At 40.5% G+C, this 11,852-nt stretch overlaps 1 protein-coding gene across 10 annotated transcripts in view; it reads left to right on the top strand.

Annotated features, from left to right (window-relative positions):
* Window positions 1-3,075, top strand: part of LOC145348869 (ETS-related transcription factor Elf-1-like) — a 153,318-nt gene extending 150,243 nt beyond the window's left edge. For all 10 annotated transcript variants that reach the window (XM_080196886.1, XM_080196889.1, XM_080196888.1 and 7 more), the window contains one exon: window positions 1,445-3,075. In XM_080196886.1, coding sequence (XP_080053012.1) covers window positions 1,445-2,048 — 604 coding nt within the window. In that variant the 3' untranslated portion in view covers window positions 2,049-3,075. The remainder of the gene's footprint in view (window positions 1-1,444) is intronic.
* The last annotated feature ends 8,777 nt before the right edge of the window (window positions 3,076-11,852 follow it).

Raw genomic sequence — 11,852 nt, forward strand, 5'->3', positions numbered from 1 at the left:
AAAATGGTGGAGGATTATGCTTTGCATGCAGAGACTGCTGAGGTGAAATATGCGAACAAGGGGGACTCTATCCTTGTTCTGGGAGGGAGGGGAGGGGGTGAGGGTCATGGCACAGGAGATGGACTGCACGCTGTCTGTGGGCACTTGCCCACTTGATGGTGAGTTGTGCTGCTCACCATGGCTCTTTTGTCAGAAGCTGGCAGGCATGAATAAAATGCAAAAGTTTATTTTTAATTATAACTTTGTTATAGAATTGTGTTATAGAAGTGTTAATGCTACTGTCTATTATTTCTCCACCCCCACAGCCCCTTTTGAAAACCTGTAATAACACTTAGGACTCTGAAGGCCGTCACCACTCCCCTTGTGTGACCCAAGAGAGGGTGTCTGTAGGCTGTAGATTCTCTGATTTGATGGGCTGCAAACTACATCTGGGCCCAGCCTTTACTGTGTGTCTGCAAAAATGGGTTTTCTTCAGGAATCAGTGGATAATAAGAAAGCCCAGCTGATTCGCCCCAGCCCCAAGGCACGGTGGTACAGTGGTTAATACAGCTGTTACCTGACAGCACCAGGGACCTGTGTTCAGTTCCAACTTGGGTAACTGTGTGGAGTTTGCACATTCTCCCTGCATGAGTTTCCTCCCACACTTCAAAGATGTGTGGGTTGGGTTAATTGGCCATGCTAAATTTAATTACTAGGGGGCATAGGGTTAAGGATGAGGGGCAAGTTTTAAAAAGATTACGAGGCAAATTTTTTAGAGTAATGGCTTCCTGGAACTCGTTGCCAGGGAAGGTAGTGAAAGCAGATACGGTAGTACTTCTTTTAAGGGGTGTCTTTACAAGTACATGACTAGGATGGAAATAGAGGGATATGGTGCCCGGAAGGGTAGAGGGTTTTAGTTAAGTCAGGCAGCATGGTCAGTGCAGGCTTGGAGGGCCGAAGGGCCTGTTGCTGTACTGTAATTTTCTTTGTTCTTTGTTTTAAATTGATCCTCAGAGTTAGGGGAAATTAGCAGGGTAAATATGTGGGGTTACGTGGCTAGGGCTTGCATGGGATTGTTGTTGGTGCAGGCTCAATGGACTGAATGGCCTCCTCCTACAGTAGGAATTTTCTGATAACCAGGCATTAGTTGGGATTAGGCAACAGAGCACATATTAGGGGAAAACATGGATTCTTTATTGTATCAAGTGCTTTCTCTAGCCACTGAGCTTATTTGAGGGTATAAGATGACTTGTGTCCAGTGTTTTTGGAAAATCAGCAATTAAATATAATTGTACTCGTGTCGTGCTCAAATAGCCCTAAATGAAAATAGAAAAATTGGATGGGGAGTGATATCTCTTTATGGTGCTGCCAGTCATGGCTTAAAATTAGGAAAAGATCCAGTAGACAGCGAAGTACTGTTGCATGGTATACTGAATCTGATCTGCTGACTTTGCTCTTTTCCTAGAACAATAAAGGTATCGTCACAGGTTCCAGTAGTCGTGTCGCCAGGAACTCAGCGAGTCGGTACCGTCACCCTACAAACTGTCCCCCTAACAACTGTAATCACGAGCACTGATTTAGCAATGTCCTCTCCCAAATTTGTTTTCCAAACGGTTCCATCTTCCCATCCGGTGACTGTGCTGAAAGAAAATGTTGCTTTGCAAGGGAGTCCACTCTCTGCAAAGATAGTTACGCCAACGTCTCTTGCTGTCCATGGCACCAGCAATCAGCAAATTCTTCCAACCAGCCCGACGGTACTAAATAATGGAACGCAAGGTCTGTCGTCATCCGCCGCAATAAGTGCTGCTACTCCAGTGGTGACCTTTGCAGCGACCAGTCAGCAGGTTGTCAGCCAACCACAAGGCACAGTCTTTGCATCAGTGATCAAAGCACCAGAGACGAAACAAGCTGTGGCCAGGCAGGAGCCTCAGGAAGAAGCTGCAGGAAGCAGCCAGCAAAGTGAGCATAGAACCCAACAGTCCCACGTAATAGTGCTCACAAATGCGGGTGTGCTTCCCAGCCATGTGGTATTCCAAGCAGGGGAGCGCAGGGTGGTGGATATCCAATGACTCTGCAGGGCTTCCCTGTACTTGTCTTTGTCCCCAATCCCATTTTTTTTTAAAACTAGATCTGCAAAAATGTCATTACAGGGTGGTTTACTTGAAGTACTTTCAACTTCTATGGCTAGTTTAAAGTTGTACATAGAAGGTTGCAGATAATAGGCGCTAATAAACTTAGTTGGGGGCTGGGAGATCTTGCTGGTGGTGGATGATGTTAGAAACATTATCTTAGGACAACCGTTTGCTATTTTGGATGTTTCCTATTTGCTTTTATATAACTTTGTTATTAGAGAAGTTTGGAGTGGTAAAAGTTGATTTTTTTACTTTTTCCGTAAAGCACACTACCCTGCATCTAAATTATAATATTATCCTGTCAAACTGTAGCCATCCTGGATTGCCGCAGTACAGCCTTGGGGTTGGAAGTTCCATTTTGCTCACATTGGAATGGTTTGTGTTGAATATAACTCCCTGTAAGTGCAGACTGTGTAGGTAAGGTTCAAGAGTACTTCAATTAAACTTAGAAGCTAGCCCTGTTTCACACTTTGATACTGATGAGTAAGCTTCATTTTTACTTAACAATAAAGAAATCAAAATCATTTTTCATTAACCTGATGAATTTTAAATGAAAGCTGACGTGTCAGAATACTCAAGTTGTTTCATTGTGATATTCATTCTTCTCTCCTTATTGTAAATGTGTACAATCTATACCAGGAGTCAAATGGGTGAGGGAAGGAAATAGTATTTACTTGTTAAAGAAGCTTTTATTGTTGTTTTTTTATCATTCAAGGGCTTTTTATTAGCAGCGTAAACCTTTGGTTTGACAGTGTAAATAGTAGAAAACATTTTCTTTCTTTGCTTTTGTAAATAATGTACATGTTCTATTTTTGAGGTTGAAACAATATTTGAAAATTCTGATTGCCAGCTCTAAAAAAAAGGTACATTTTATATTGTTTTTGAGTTAATAAAACCACTGACATTTCCACTGGCATCTCAAAATTCAAAAGTTAAAAACAAATAAACCATTTTAGTTGCTATATATGACTGTGTTTGTAATTTTAGTTTGTGTGTGAAGTAATGTTTGTAATTCAAATGACAGGTCCCTCCATTGAATTGTAAATCCTTCTATTCAAAGTTGTACTAATTAATTATTGCAGTTATAAAACATTGTTATAATATAGCACATTTTCTATTCCTTTGCTTCCACTCTGAAGATTTCTTGTTATTGCGTAACCTCTGAAGCAGTGATAAAACCAAGTGTAGCCTTTTGGTGCATAAAGATATGGAACCTTGTATACTGCTGAACCATACAGATCAAATCCAAGATCTGATCTCTAATCTTCTGTCTGATGACTGCTGGATCAACACTGCAATTAAGATAGAATTTTTTCCATTTATATGTCCCTTTCATGATCTTAGGATAAATTGCTTTACAGCCAGTGAAATACTTTTCATGGTGGGGAAAATAGGAGTCACTTTGCACAGAGCGACATCTGTCAAAATGGCAATCAGATAATGACTTGATTTAATGGATGTTAGTTCAGGGCTGAAATACTGGCCAAATATGGGGGAATAGTGCCACAGGATCTTTTAGATTCCTCCCCCACCCCCCAACAATGCAGATGCAGCCTCGGTTGTAACAATTCTGACGATGCAGCACCCTCACAGTACGGCATTGAAGGGCTTAAGTGTCTGGCATGAGGTTCAATCCCTCTGACCTCACCACTGCACTCGTCAGGCAATGGCTATTTCCAACAAGAGAGAATTTAACCGTCTCTCCTAATATTCAATGGTAGTAGTATCATCCCTATCAACATCCTGTGGGTTACCATTGGCCAGAAACAGAACTGGACTGGCCAGATAAATACTGTGGTTGCAAGAGCAGATCAGTGGCTGGGAATTCTGCGGTGTGTAACTCGGCTCACATACTCCCCGCCGTGTCTACCATCTACAAGGCAGAAGTCAGGAGTGTGATGATATTTTGGCCTTGGAGGGAGTGCAGAGGAGGTTTACTAGGCTGATACCGGAGTTGAGGGGGTTGAGCTATGAGGAGAGGCTGAATAAACTAGGCTTGTACTCGTTAGAGTTTAGAAGAATGAGGGGAGATCTCATTGAGACGTATAAGATGATGAATGGGATGGATAGGATAGAGGTGGAGAGACTCTTCCCGCTCAAAAAAGACAGTAGGACTAGGGGGCACAGCCTCAAGATAAAGGGGAGGCGGTTTAGAACGGAGTTGAGGAGGAACTTCTTCATTCAAAGGGTGGTGAATCTCTGGAATTCTCTGCCCGTTGAAGTGGTGGAGGCTGCCTCGCTAAATATTTTTAAGACGCGGGTTGATGGGTTTTTGATAAGAGAGGGGATTAAGGGTTACTGAGCAGCGACAGATCAGCCATGATCTTATTGAATGGTGGGGCAGGCTCGAAGGGCTGGATGGCCTACTCCTGCTCCTATTTCTTATGTTCTTATGAAATATTCTCCACTTGTTTGGATGAGAGAGGCTCTCAAAAACACTCAAAGCTCAACTTCATCCACTGAATCCACCCACTACCTTAAGCATTCATTCTCTCCACCAATGCACAATTGTAGCATTAACACAATGTAGCAATTGCCAAGGCTGTATGACCAACATCTTCCAAGCCCTTGGCTTCTACCACCTAGATGTACAAGAGCAGCAAACGATTGAAGATACCCTTCACTTGCAAGTACTCCTCCAGGACCCCACCATCCTAATTTGGAACAATAATGTTATAGATTTTTTTGCACTAGACAAAAGGACAACAACACCACCCTCCAGGACAATAAGGATGAAGAGTAAATGCTGACTTAGACAGTGACACCCACCTCCCATGAATGAATGGGAAACATAAGCCATAAGTAACCTATAAATGATTCAGATTAATTTGTCCCTAATTACTAGTCTATGACCCTGGTCAAAGAAAAAAGAAATGTCAGCGTTGGGTTGCTGTTGGCTGCCCAGCAGGAATGGGATCTATGTGGTCATTTGATGCCAATAGAATTGACTCCGCTGCAATGCTTTTTTGTCATGTATTCCTTTGATTTTCTGCATTTAGCCTGACACTTGGATGATCATTTTGTGACCACAAGAGCTGTCGGTGCCTGAAGGACTTTACCTGAGTCTTAATCAGTGATATCATGAAAAAGAGAATGATATTGAAAGAAACAAGAAGTAAGAATTATATATTGTACAAAAGGCCTTTTTTGAAGGTATGATTCACATGTTCATTATACTCCCAGGCTGTCTTTCATCATAGTATATTAATAGTGCTCATTTGTGTATGAACTTGTCATACATGTTTCTGATTCTTGCCTGATTAGAAAAATCTCACTGTTCCTTCTGACGGTTTAATGAACTTATCTAATAAGTAGCTCAGGCTGCACCTCTGCTCCATCCTCTGGATGGGCTGAGCGAACACCACATCACAAATAATGGTTTTAAGAGAGAGGCCTATCATTTTCACAGGGCCACTAGAGAGGGTAATACTAAGCTTGCGAGTATTTCCATATTCATAAACACGCAAATCTAATTTTAATTGGGTAGCCGACGAACCATTGTTGATCCTGGTGCCCTTGGTCTAGGGAGGAATAAATCTGAATTTTTACTAGCTATCTGATGCAACTTGTAGGTATTGCATGTGTATGGACTAAAAGCAAGGACAGGATAGGACTGAGCTGTAATTCTATGTTGTGGTCAAGCAGCCTGTTTACTCTAGAAACGAGGTACTCTTGGTCATTGTATCACTGGCACACGTGGAATTGAACATGAGCAAGAACTCAGCACCTTAAGGAAAGGATGAGTCAGAGTCACGAGGAGAAGAAATGATTCCCTGCGCTTAATATTTAAAGTTTATTTATTATTAGTATCACAAGTAGACTTACATTAACACTGCAGTGAAGTTGCTGTGAAATCCTCTAGTCACCACAGTCTGGTGTCTGTTCGGTAACACCTGAGGGAGAATTTAGCATAGCCAATGCACATAACCAGCATGTCTTTCGGACCGTGGGAGGAAATCGGAGTACCCGTAGGAAACCTATGCAGACACGACAAGAATGTGCAGAGTCTGCATAGACACTGTCCCAAGCCAGGAATTGAACATGGGTCCCTGGCACTGTGAGGCAGCAGTGCAAACCATTGTGCCACCGTACCGCCCTGTTGGACTAAAGGTCCAGACTAATGCTCTGGGGATACATGCTCAAAATCCCACTGCGACAGATAGGAGAATTTAAATTCAATTAATCTTGAATATAAAGCTAGTCTCAGGTATGGTAACCATGGAACCACCATTGATTGTTGTAAAATCCTATCTATGAATGTCCTTTATGGAAGAAAAGCTACCATCCTTATCTGGTCTAGCCTCTGACTCCAGAGTCTCAGTAATGTGGTTGACTCTTAACTGCCCTCTGAAATAGTGTTGCAAGCCACTCAGTTTGAGGGCAATGAGGGTTGGGCAACAAATGCTAACCCTGCCAGTGAGCTTTTTAAGAACTTTCAAATTGTGTTCTTTCTGCAAAAACAATTTAAATGAAAACAGACAATCTTCATGGAAGTCCATTAAGCTATTTTATCGGATAGCGAAGCCACACTTGAAATCCAACTTAACTAATCCAGTTCACCCCTGTTTGATTTCCCATCTTCCCCTCTTTGATGTGCATCTCCAAAATTATCCTCACCATATCCGAACTTGTTACAGGTCCTGTTCATCCATCACCTCAATGCTCTCTGATCTACATTAGCTCCAAATTCTGCAATGTTTTGAGTTTAAAATTCTCATCCTTGTTTTCAAATTCCTCCCCTCTTTTTAACTTACAATCCTCTGAATATCTGTGGTCTTCCAATTCTGACCTCCTTGCGCATACCTGACTTTCAATGCTGCACTATTGGTGACTGTGCTTAGACTTTGTGCTCTGGAAGTCCGTCCCTAACATGCTCCATGTCTATTTAAGATGTTTTTAAAATGTCACCTGGTAAAGCTTTTGCTCATATCCTAATGTCTCAATTCTTTGTCTCTTCACTTTTACTGAAAAGCCTCCTAATCTACCAGTCTTAGTTCCAATGAAGGATGCCTACACAAATATAATGACTTCTGTTTCAGTACTAATTGGCCTCGTCTGGATTTCCAGCATTTAAATTAACTAGTCATTCCAACAGTTCACTTAAGTAAGAGTAGCTGATGATACCACATGAGAGAGAATGTGTATGTGGGAGCTGTGTGGCATGAGCTCCTTGCTCCTATGTAATAGCTTACCAGAGTCAGGGATCATTCCTGATGATTGAAGAGTGTTTCTGCACAGATATTGGTAGTTGGTGAGAATCTCACTACCTAATTGCTACATAGTGGAATATGACAGGTTCAGCTGCCTAGCTGTCTTTTATTGTTAGTTTATACGTTCAGGTATCTTGAATAAGAGACACACATGTATATAAATAGTATATCAGAGTGTGTGTTTGCACTTTACATAGTAAGATCTAAAAATACCTTTTTGAATTGCCATTTCTTGTTTGACTTAACCCTGAATTTCAGTGTGGCTGCACATTTGGAAATATCACAACTGTTCTGTCCCTGCGTAAAGAATACAAACTTAAGAAATTGGGGCAGGGAGTAGACTGTTCTTCCCATCGAGCCAGCTCTGCCATTCAGTGCAATCATGGCTGATCTTCTGCCTGAACTCCAGTTTCTTGGGTGCTTCCCTTGATTCCCTGAGAAACCAAACATCTGTTTGTCTCAGTCTTAAATATATTTAATGATGGAGCATCCACAAATTTCTGGGGACAGAAAACTCCAAAGACACTCAACCCTTTGAAGAAGTTTCTTTTCATCTCAGTCTTAAATGATCACCCTCTTATCCTGTGTATGGACCCCCATGTTCCAGATTCCCCATCCAGCGAACCCACCTCATTGTGTTTACCCTGCCACTCTCATTCAGAATCTTGTATGATAGTAAGGACAATAGTTGCTGAGATGTGAACGCTTTCAGTAGCTATCTGCTGACTAATAGCATTTTTCTTTCAATCACACTTTTATACTTGAAGGGATGTAATTATTTGAAAGCAAGAAATTTTTAACAACTGCTGCCTTCAATATTTTGGAAATGTCTCTGAAGAAGTATTTAGTGAATTTAACATAGCGTTTATGATTTGAGCATTACATGAATTAATGAACTTGGGTCAAATGGGTGCCATATTTTGTTTTTGAGGAAGGACTGCTCTTATTAAGATATATTTCTGAGGCATGACATTGTATTTCAATACCTCCCACCAATGGATAACAATGTGCACAATAAAATGAACTTCTAATCCAAAACCAAATAAATAGAAAGACTTGTGTTTATACAGCACCTATCCCTAACTTGAAACATCCCAAAGTAAATTAAATGTCCTTGCTTCTGAAAGGTAAAGGAAACATGAGAGGTAATTTGTAAAGTGTCCAAAATCAATTGTGACAACGACCTGTTAATCTGTGATAAATCTCAAACAGTTTTGTTGGGAGATAAAGTTTGCTTAGGCTATGCCTGGAGGACACTTTTGCTCAAGTCATAGAGACATGGTAAATTTATGACATGGCTGTCACACCAGCTGGAAAAGAGCCATCAGGTCTATTCCTACTTTCCAGCTCTTGACCTGCAACCTTTTTGAGCTACAGACTGCGCGCATATCCAAGTATTTTTAAAGATGATGAACTGCACATTAAAAAGTAAAATTAGTAATTTGTTCTCCCGTTTGTGGGGTTAAGATAAGTTATAGATGAAGACGTAAATGAGTCTTGGTGGTCTTAACTAATGCAGAGCACCAACCAACAAAAAATTAGTAGGGCAAAAGCAAAATACTGTGGATGCTGAAAACCTGAAATAAAATTAAAGTTTTCCAGCATTTCCTGTTGGAAATAAATAGGATATTGAACTACCTGGTCAGAACTATAGAATAGAAGTTAGTGGAATTTGGGCTGACAAGTGACAAGCAATATTGACGTCACACAAATGCCAGGCAATGACCATCTTCAACAAGAGAGAATCTAAGCGTGACCGCTTGATATTCTATGGGATTACCATTACTGAGTCTCGCACTATCAACATCTTTGGGGTTACAACCATCCAGAAACTCAACAGGGCTAGCCATATAAATGCTGTGGTTATAACAGCAAATCAGAGGTTATGAATCTTGCAGCAAGTAACTGGCCTCCTGACTCCCCAAAGTCAGTTCACCATCCACAAGGCACAAGTCAGGAGTGTGATGGAATGAGTACTCCCCACTTTTCTAGATGAGTTCAGCTCCAGCAACTCATGAGAATCTCAACAACGTCCAGGACAAAGCAGCTTGCTTGATTGGCAATCCTTCCATAAATATCCACTCTCTCCCCACTGATGAACAGTGGCAGCAGTATGGATGTACCATCTACTAGATGCACCAAGGCTCTTCAGGCCACACTTTCCAAACCCATGATCGTTAATATTAAGAAGGACATTGGGAAGTAGATACTTGAGAACACCATCTGGAAGTTTCATCATCTGGAAGTTTCCTCCAAGCCACTCTCAATCCTGATTTGGAAGTACATCACTGTTGCTTCACTGTCATTGAGTCAAAATCCTGGAACTCCTGACAGCATTGTGCGTGTACCTACACCACAAGGACTGGGGTTCAAGAAGACAGCACACCACCATCTTTTCAAGGGCAGTTAGGAATGGGCAATGAATGTTGGCCTAGCCAATGACACCAACGTCCTGTAAATTTTTTTAAAGTTGTGTTCAAACTGAAGGGTTCTGAACAGTTATTCTAACCTTGTATACTACGCTGGTTGTTAGGCACAAGAAATTGCGGAGTAGAATCATGAGGCTGATTTCTCACATCAAGGATCTGAATTATGAGGAAAGACTGCAGAAACCTGGCTTTTCAGCTAGAACGGAGACATCTGAGGGAGGACTTTAAGTACACAAGATTGTTCTATTAAATCCAGGCAATCATAAATTAATTTGAGTATAGGACAGTTTGAGTCGAAGATCAGGAAACTCTTACATTGTGAGGCATGTAATCAACTTCCAGAAGGCAAAATCCCTGGAAACATCTCAAAAAAAAAATTGATACTGCTGTTTGTGACAAATCACTTTCCAAATATTCTATTATCAATTGTCATGTCAAAAAGACGTAAAAGAAAAAATTTCTATATCATCCTGGCTACTTTCTTTAATGTATTGGATAAAGGCTTTACACTGACTGAAGCCACGACTGGCTACAACTTGTGCAAAGGAATTTCTGGCCTTCAGAAAACTACAGCAACCTTACTATCTCTAAAGATGCATGAATGCTTCCTGTAACTGCAGGAATAGAATTCCAAGGAAATGCACAAAGGGCCCTTTTTCATTTCTGAGGCAAAGCCCTGGCCAATGGAGACAGCCATATCTGCAAAAACAAATGACTACAAAACCTCTGGTAAACTTATTAATGGATGACACATCAACCATCTCAAGAATTCTGACCTGAAATATACATCCTTAATCAAAACCAAGCTGCTAGAAACCGTAATTTTGCCTTGTGAAGCTAAAGGAGGCAGTCTGCCTGCTTCCATCCCTTGAGATCTGTCCAAGTTTAAATGGTCTGACCTTCATCTACATTGTTTCTAATGGAACGTCTGAAATTCTGCACCAACACCAAGACAAATTAATCTCTTCATGTTTCTCCCATTGTAGAAGCCAGCACTACTGGAAATGTGGATTATCCCCACATCAGCTTCAGCCTGCAAATCTCAGAAGAAATACACCATTGAACTTTTGATTCTGGACTCAAATGAAACAATAATTCTTATTTTGTCTGTGATCTTTGCTCTGAACTTCTTTATTTCCCTTATCCCTCTTTCATTGTGTGAGTTTACGAGGGGCTATGCAGTAATACCCCCTCCCGCATTCTGGATGTGTGTGTATATGTAAAATAAAGTGATCCTCTGATTTTATCTTGTGTTTGTTGTGGGGTTATTATTAGAGGATTGGATTATTCCAAAACTGAAGGGTTAGGGAAATTATGCCTCTTGTTTAGGAGAACAATCAAAATCTTTAAAAAGGTCTTTCTGTTTACAGATGAGTGGTAAGGGGAGAAATCAGGACTGTTTTAAATTAAACTACTTCCTGTCTGTAACACCTTGCAGTAGAGACCAAGTCAATCCTTTTACTTAATTTACTTCTGTGGCGAAAAGTATTATTAAACTCCTTTGTTTTCGTTTAACATTATAATAATTTTCACCATAAAAAGATGCCTTAGCATTTCTATTAACGTTAATATTTTACCCAAGGCAAACATTGTCTTGCTATCTTGGTGTCATTTGATTATCCTTATGATGTAATGACATTTGTTCTGCATGTTGTGAGTTGTAGCCTTCCAGATGTAAAACTAATCAGACTAAGGCACTCAACATGCATAGCATGTTTTGCTTCCACTTACAATGTTCAGTCTGTCCAATAATTTCTTGTCGCCAAAAATAAGCATGTGGGGAGTTGCACAAGAGAGAGAGAGAGCAATAGGTAACAACAATTTAAATATCCAAAAGTCATGTTTCAAACTCAGTGAGATGAATATTCAGGTGAATTTTTACCCCAGAGCCTTGTTTCAATATTTTAACTTAATGCTGATTATATTCAATAATTTAAAGCTTAAAGTTGAATAATATTTTCCTTTTATACCATGCTTTATAATGAAATATCTCTAACCATAAAAACTGGAGGAGGCCAATCAGCCCCTCAATCCTTTTTTCCTACAATTGAACTGGTTGGGAGGAGAAGTTATTTATTTTGCTGCAGAATGGCTGAGCTCTG

This window comes from Carcharhinus amblyrhynchos, chromosome 10, assembly GCF_965287045.1.
Source record: "Carcharhinus amblyrhynchos chromosome 10, sCarAmb.v2.hapA, whole genome shotgun sequence".
Classification (NCBI taxonomy): Eukaryota; Metazoa; Chordata; class Chondrichthyes; order Carcharhiniformes; family Carcharhinidae; genus Carcharhinus; species Carcharhinus amblyrhynchos.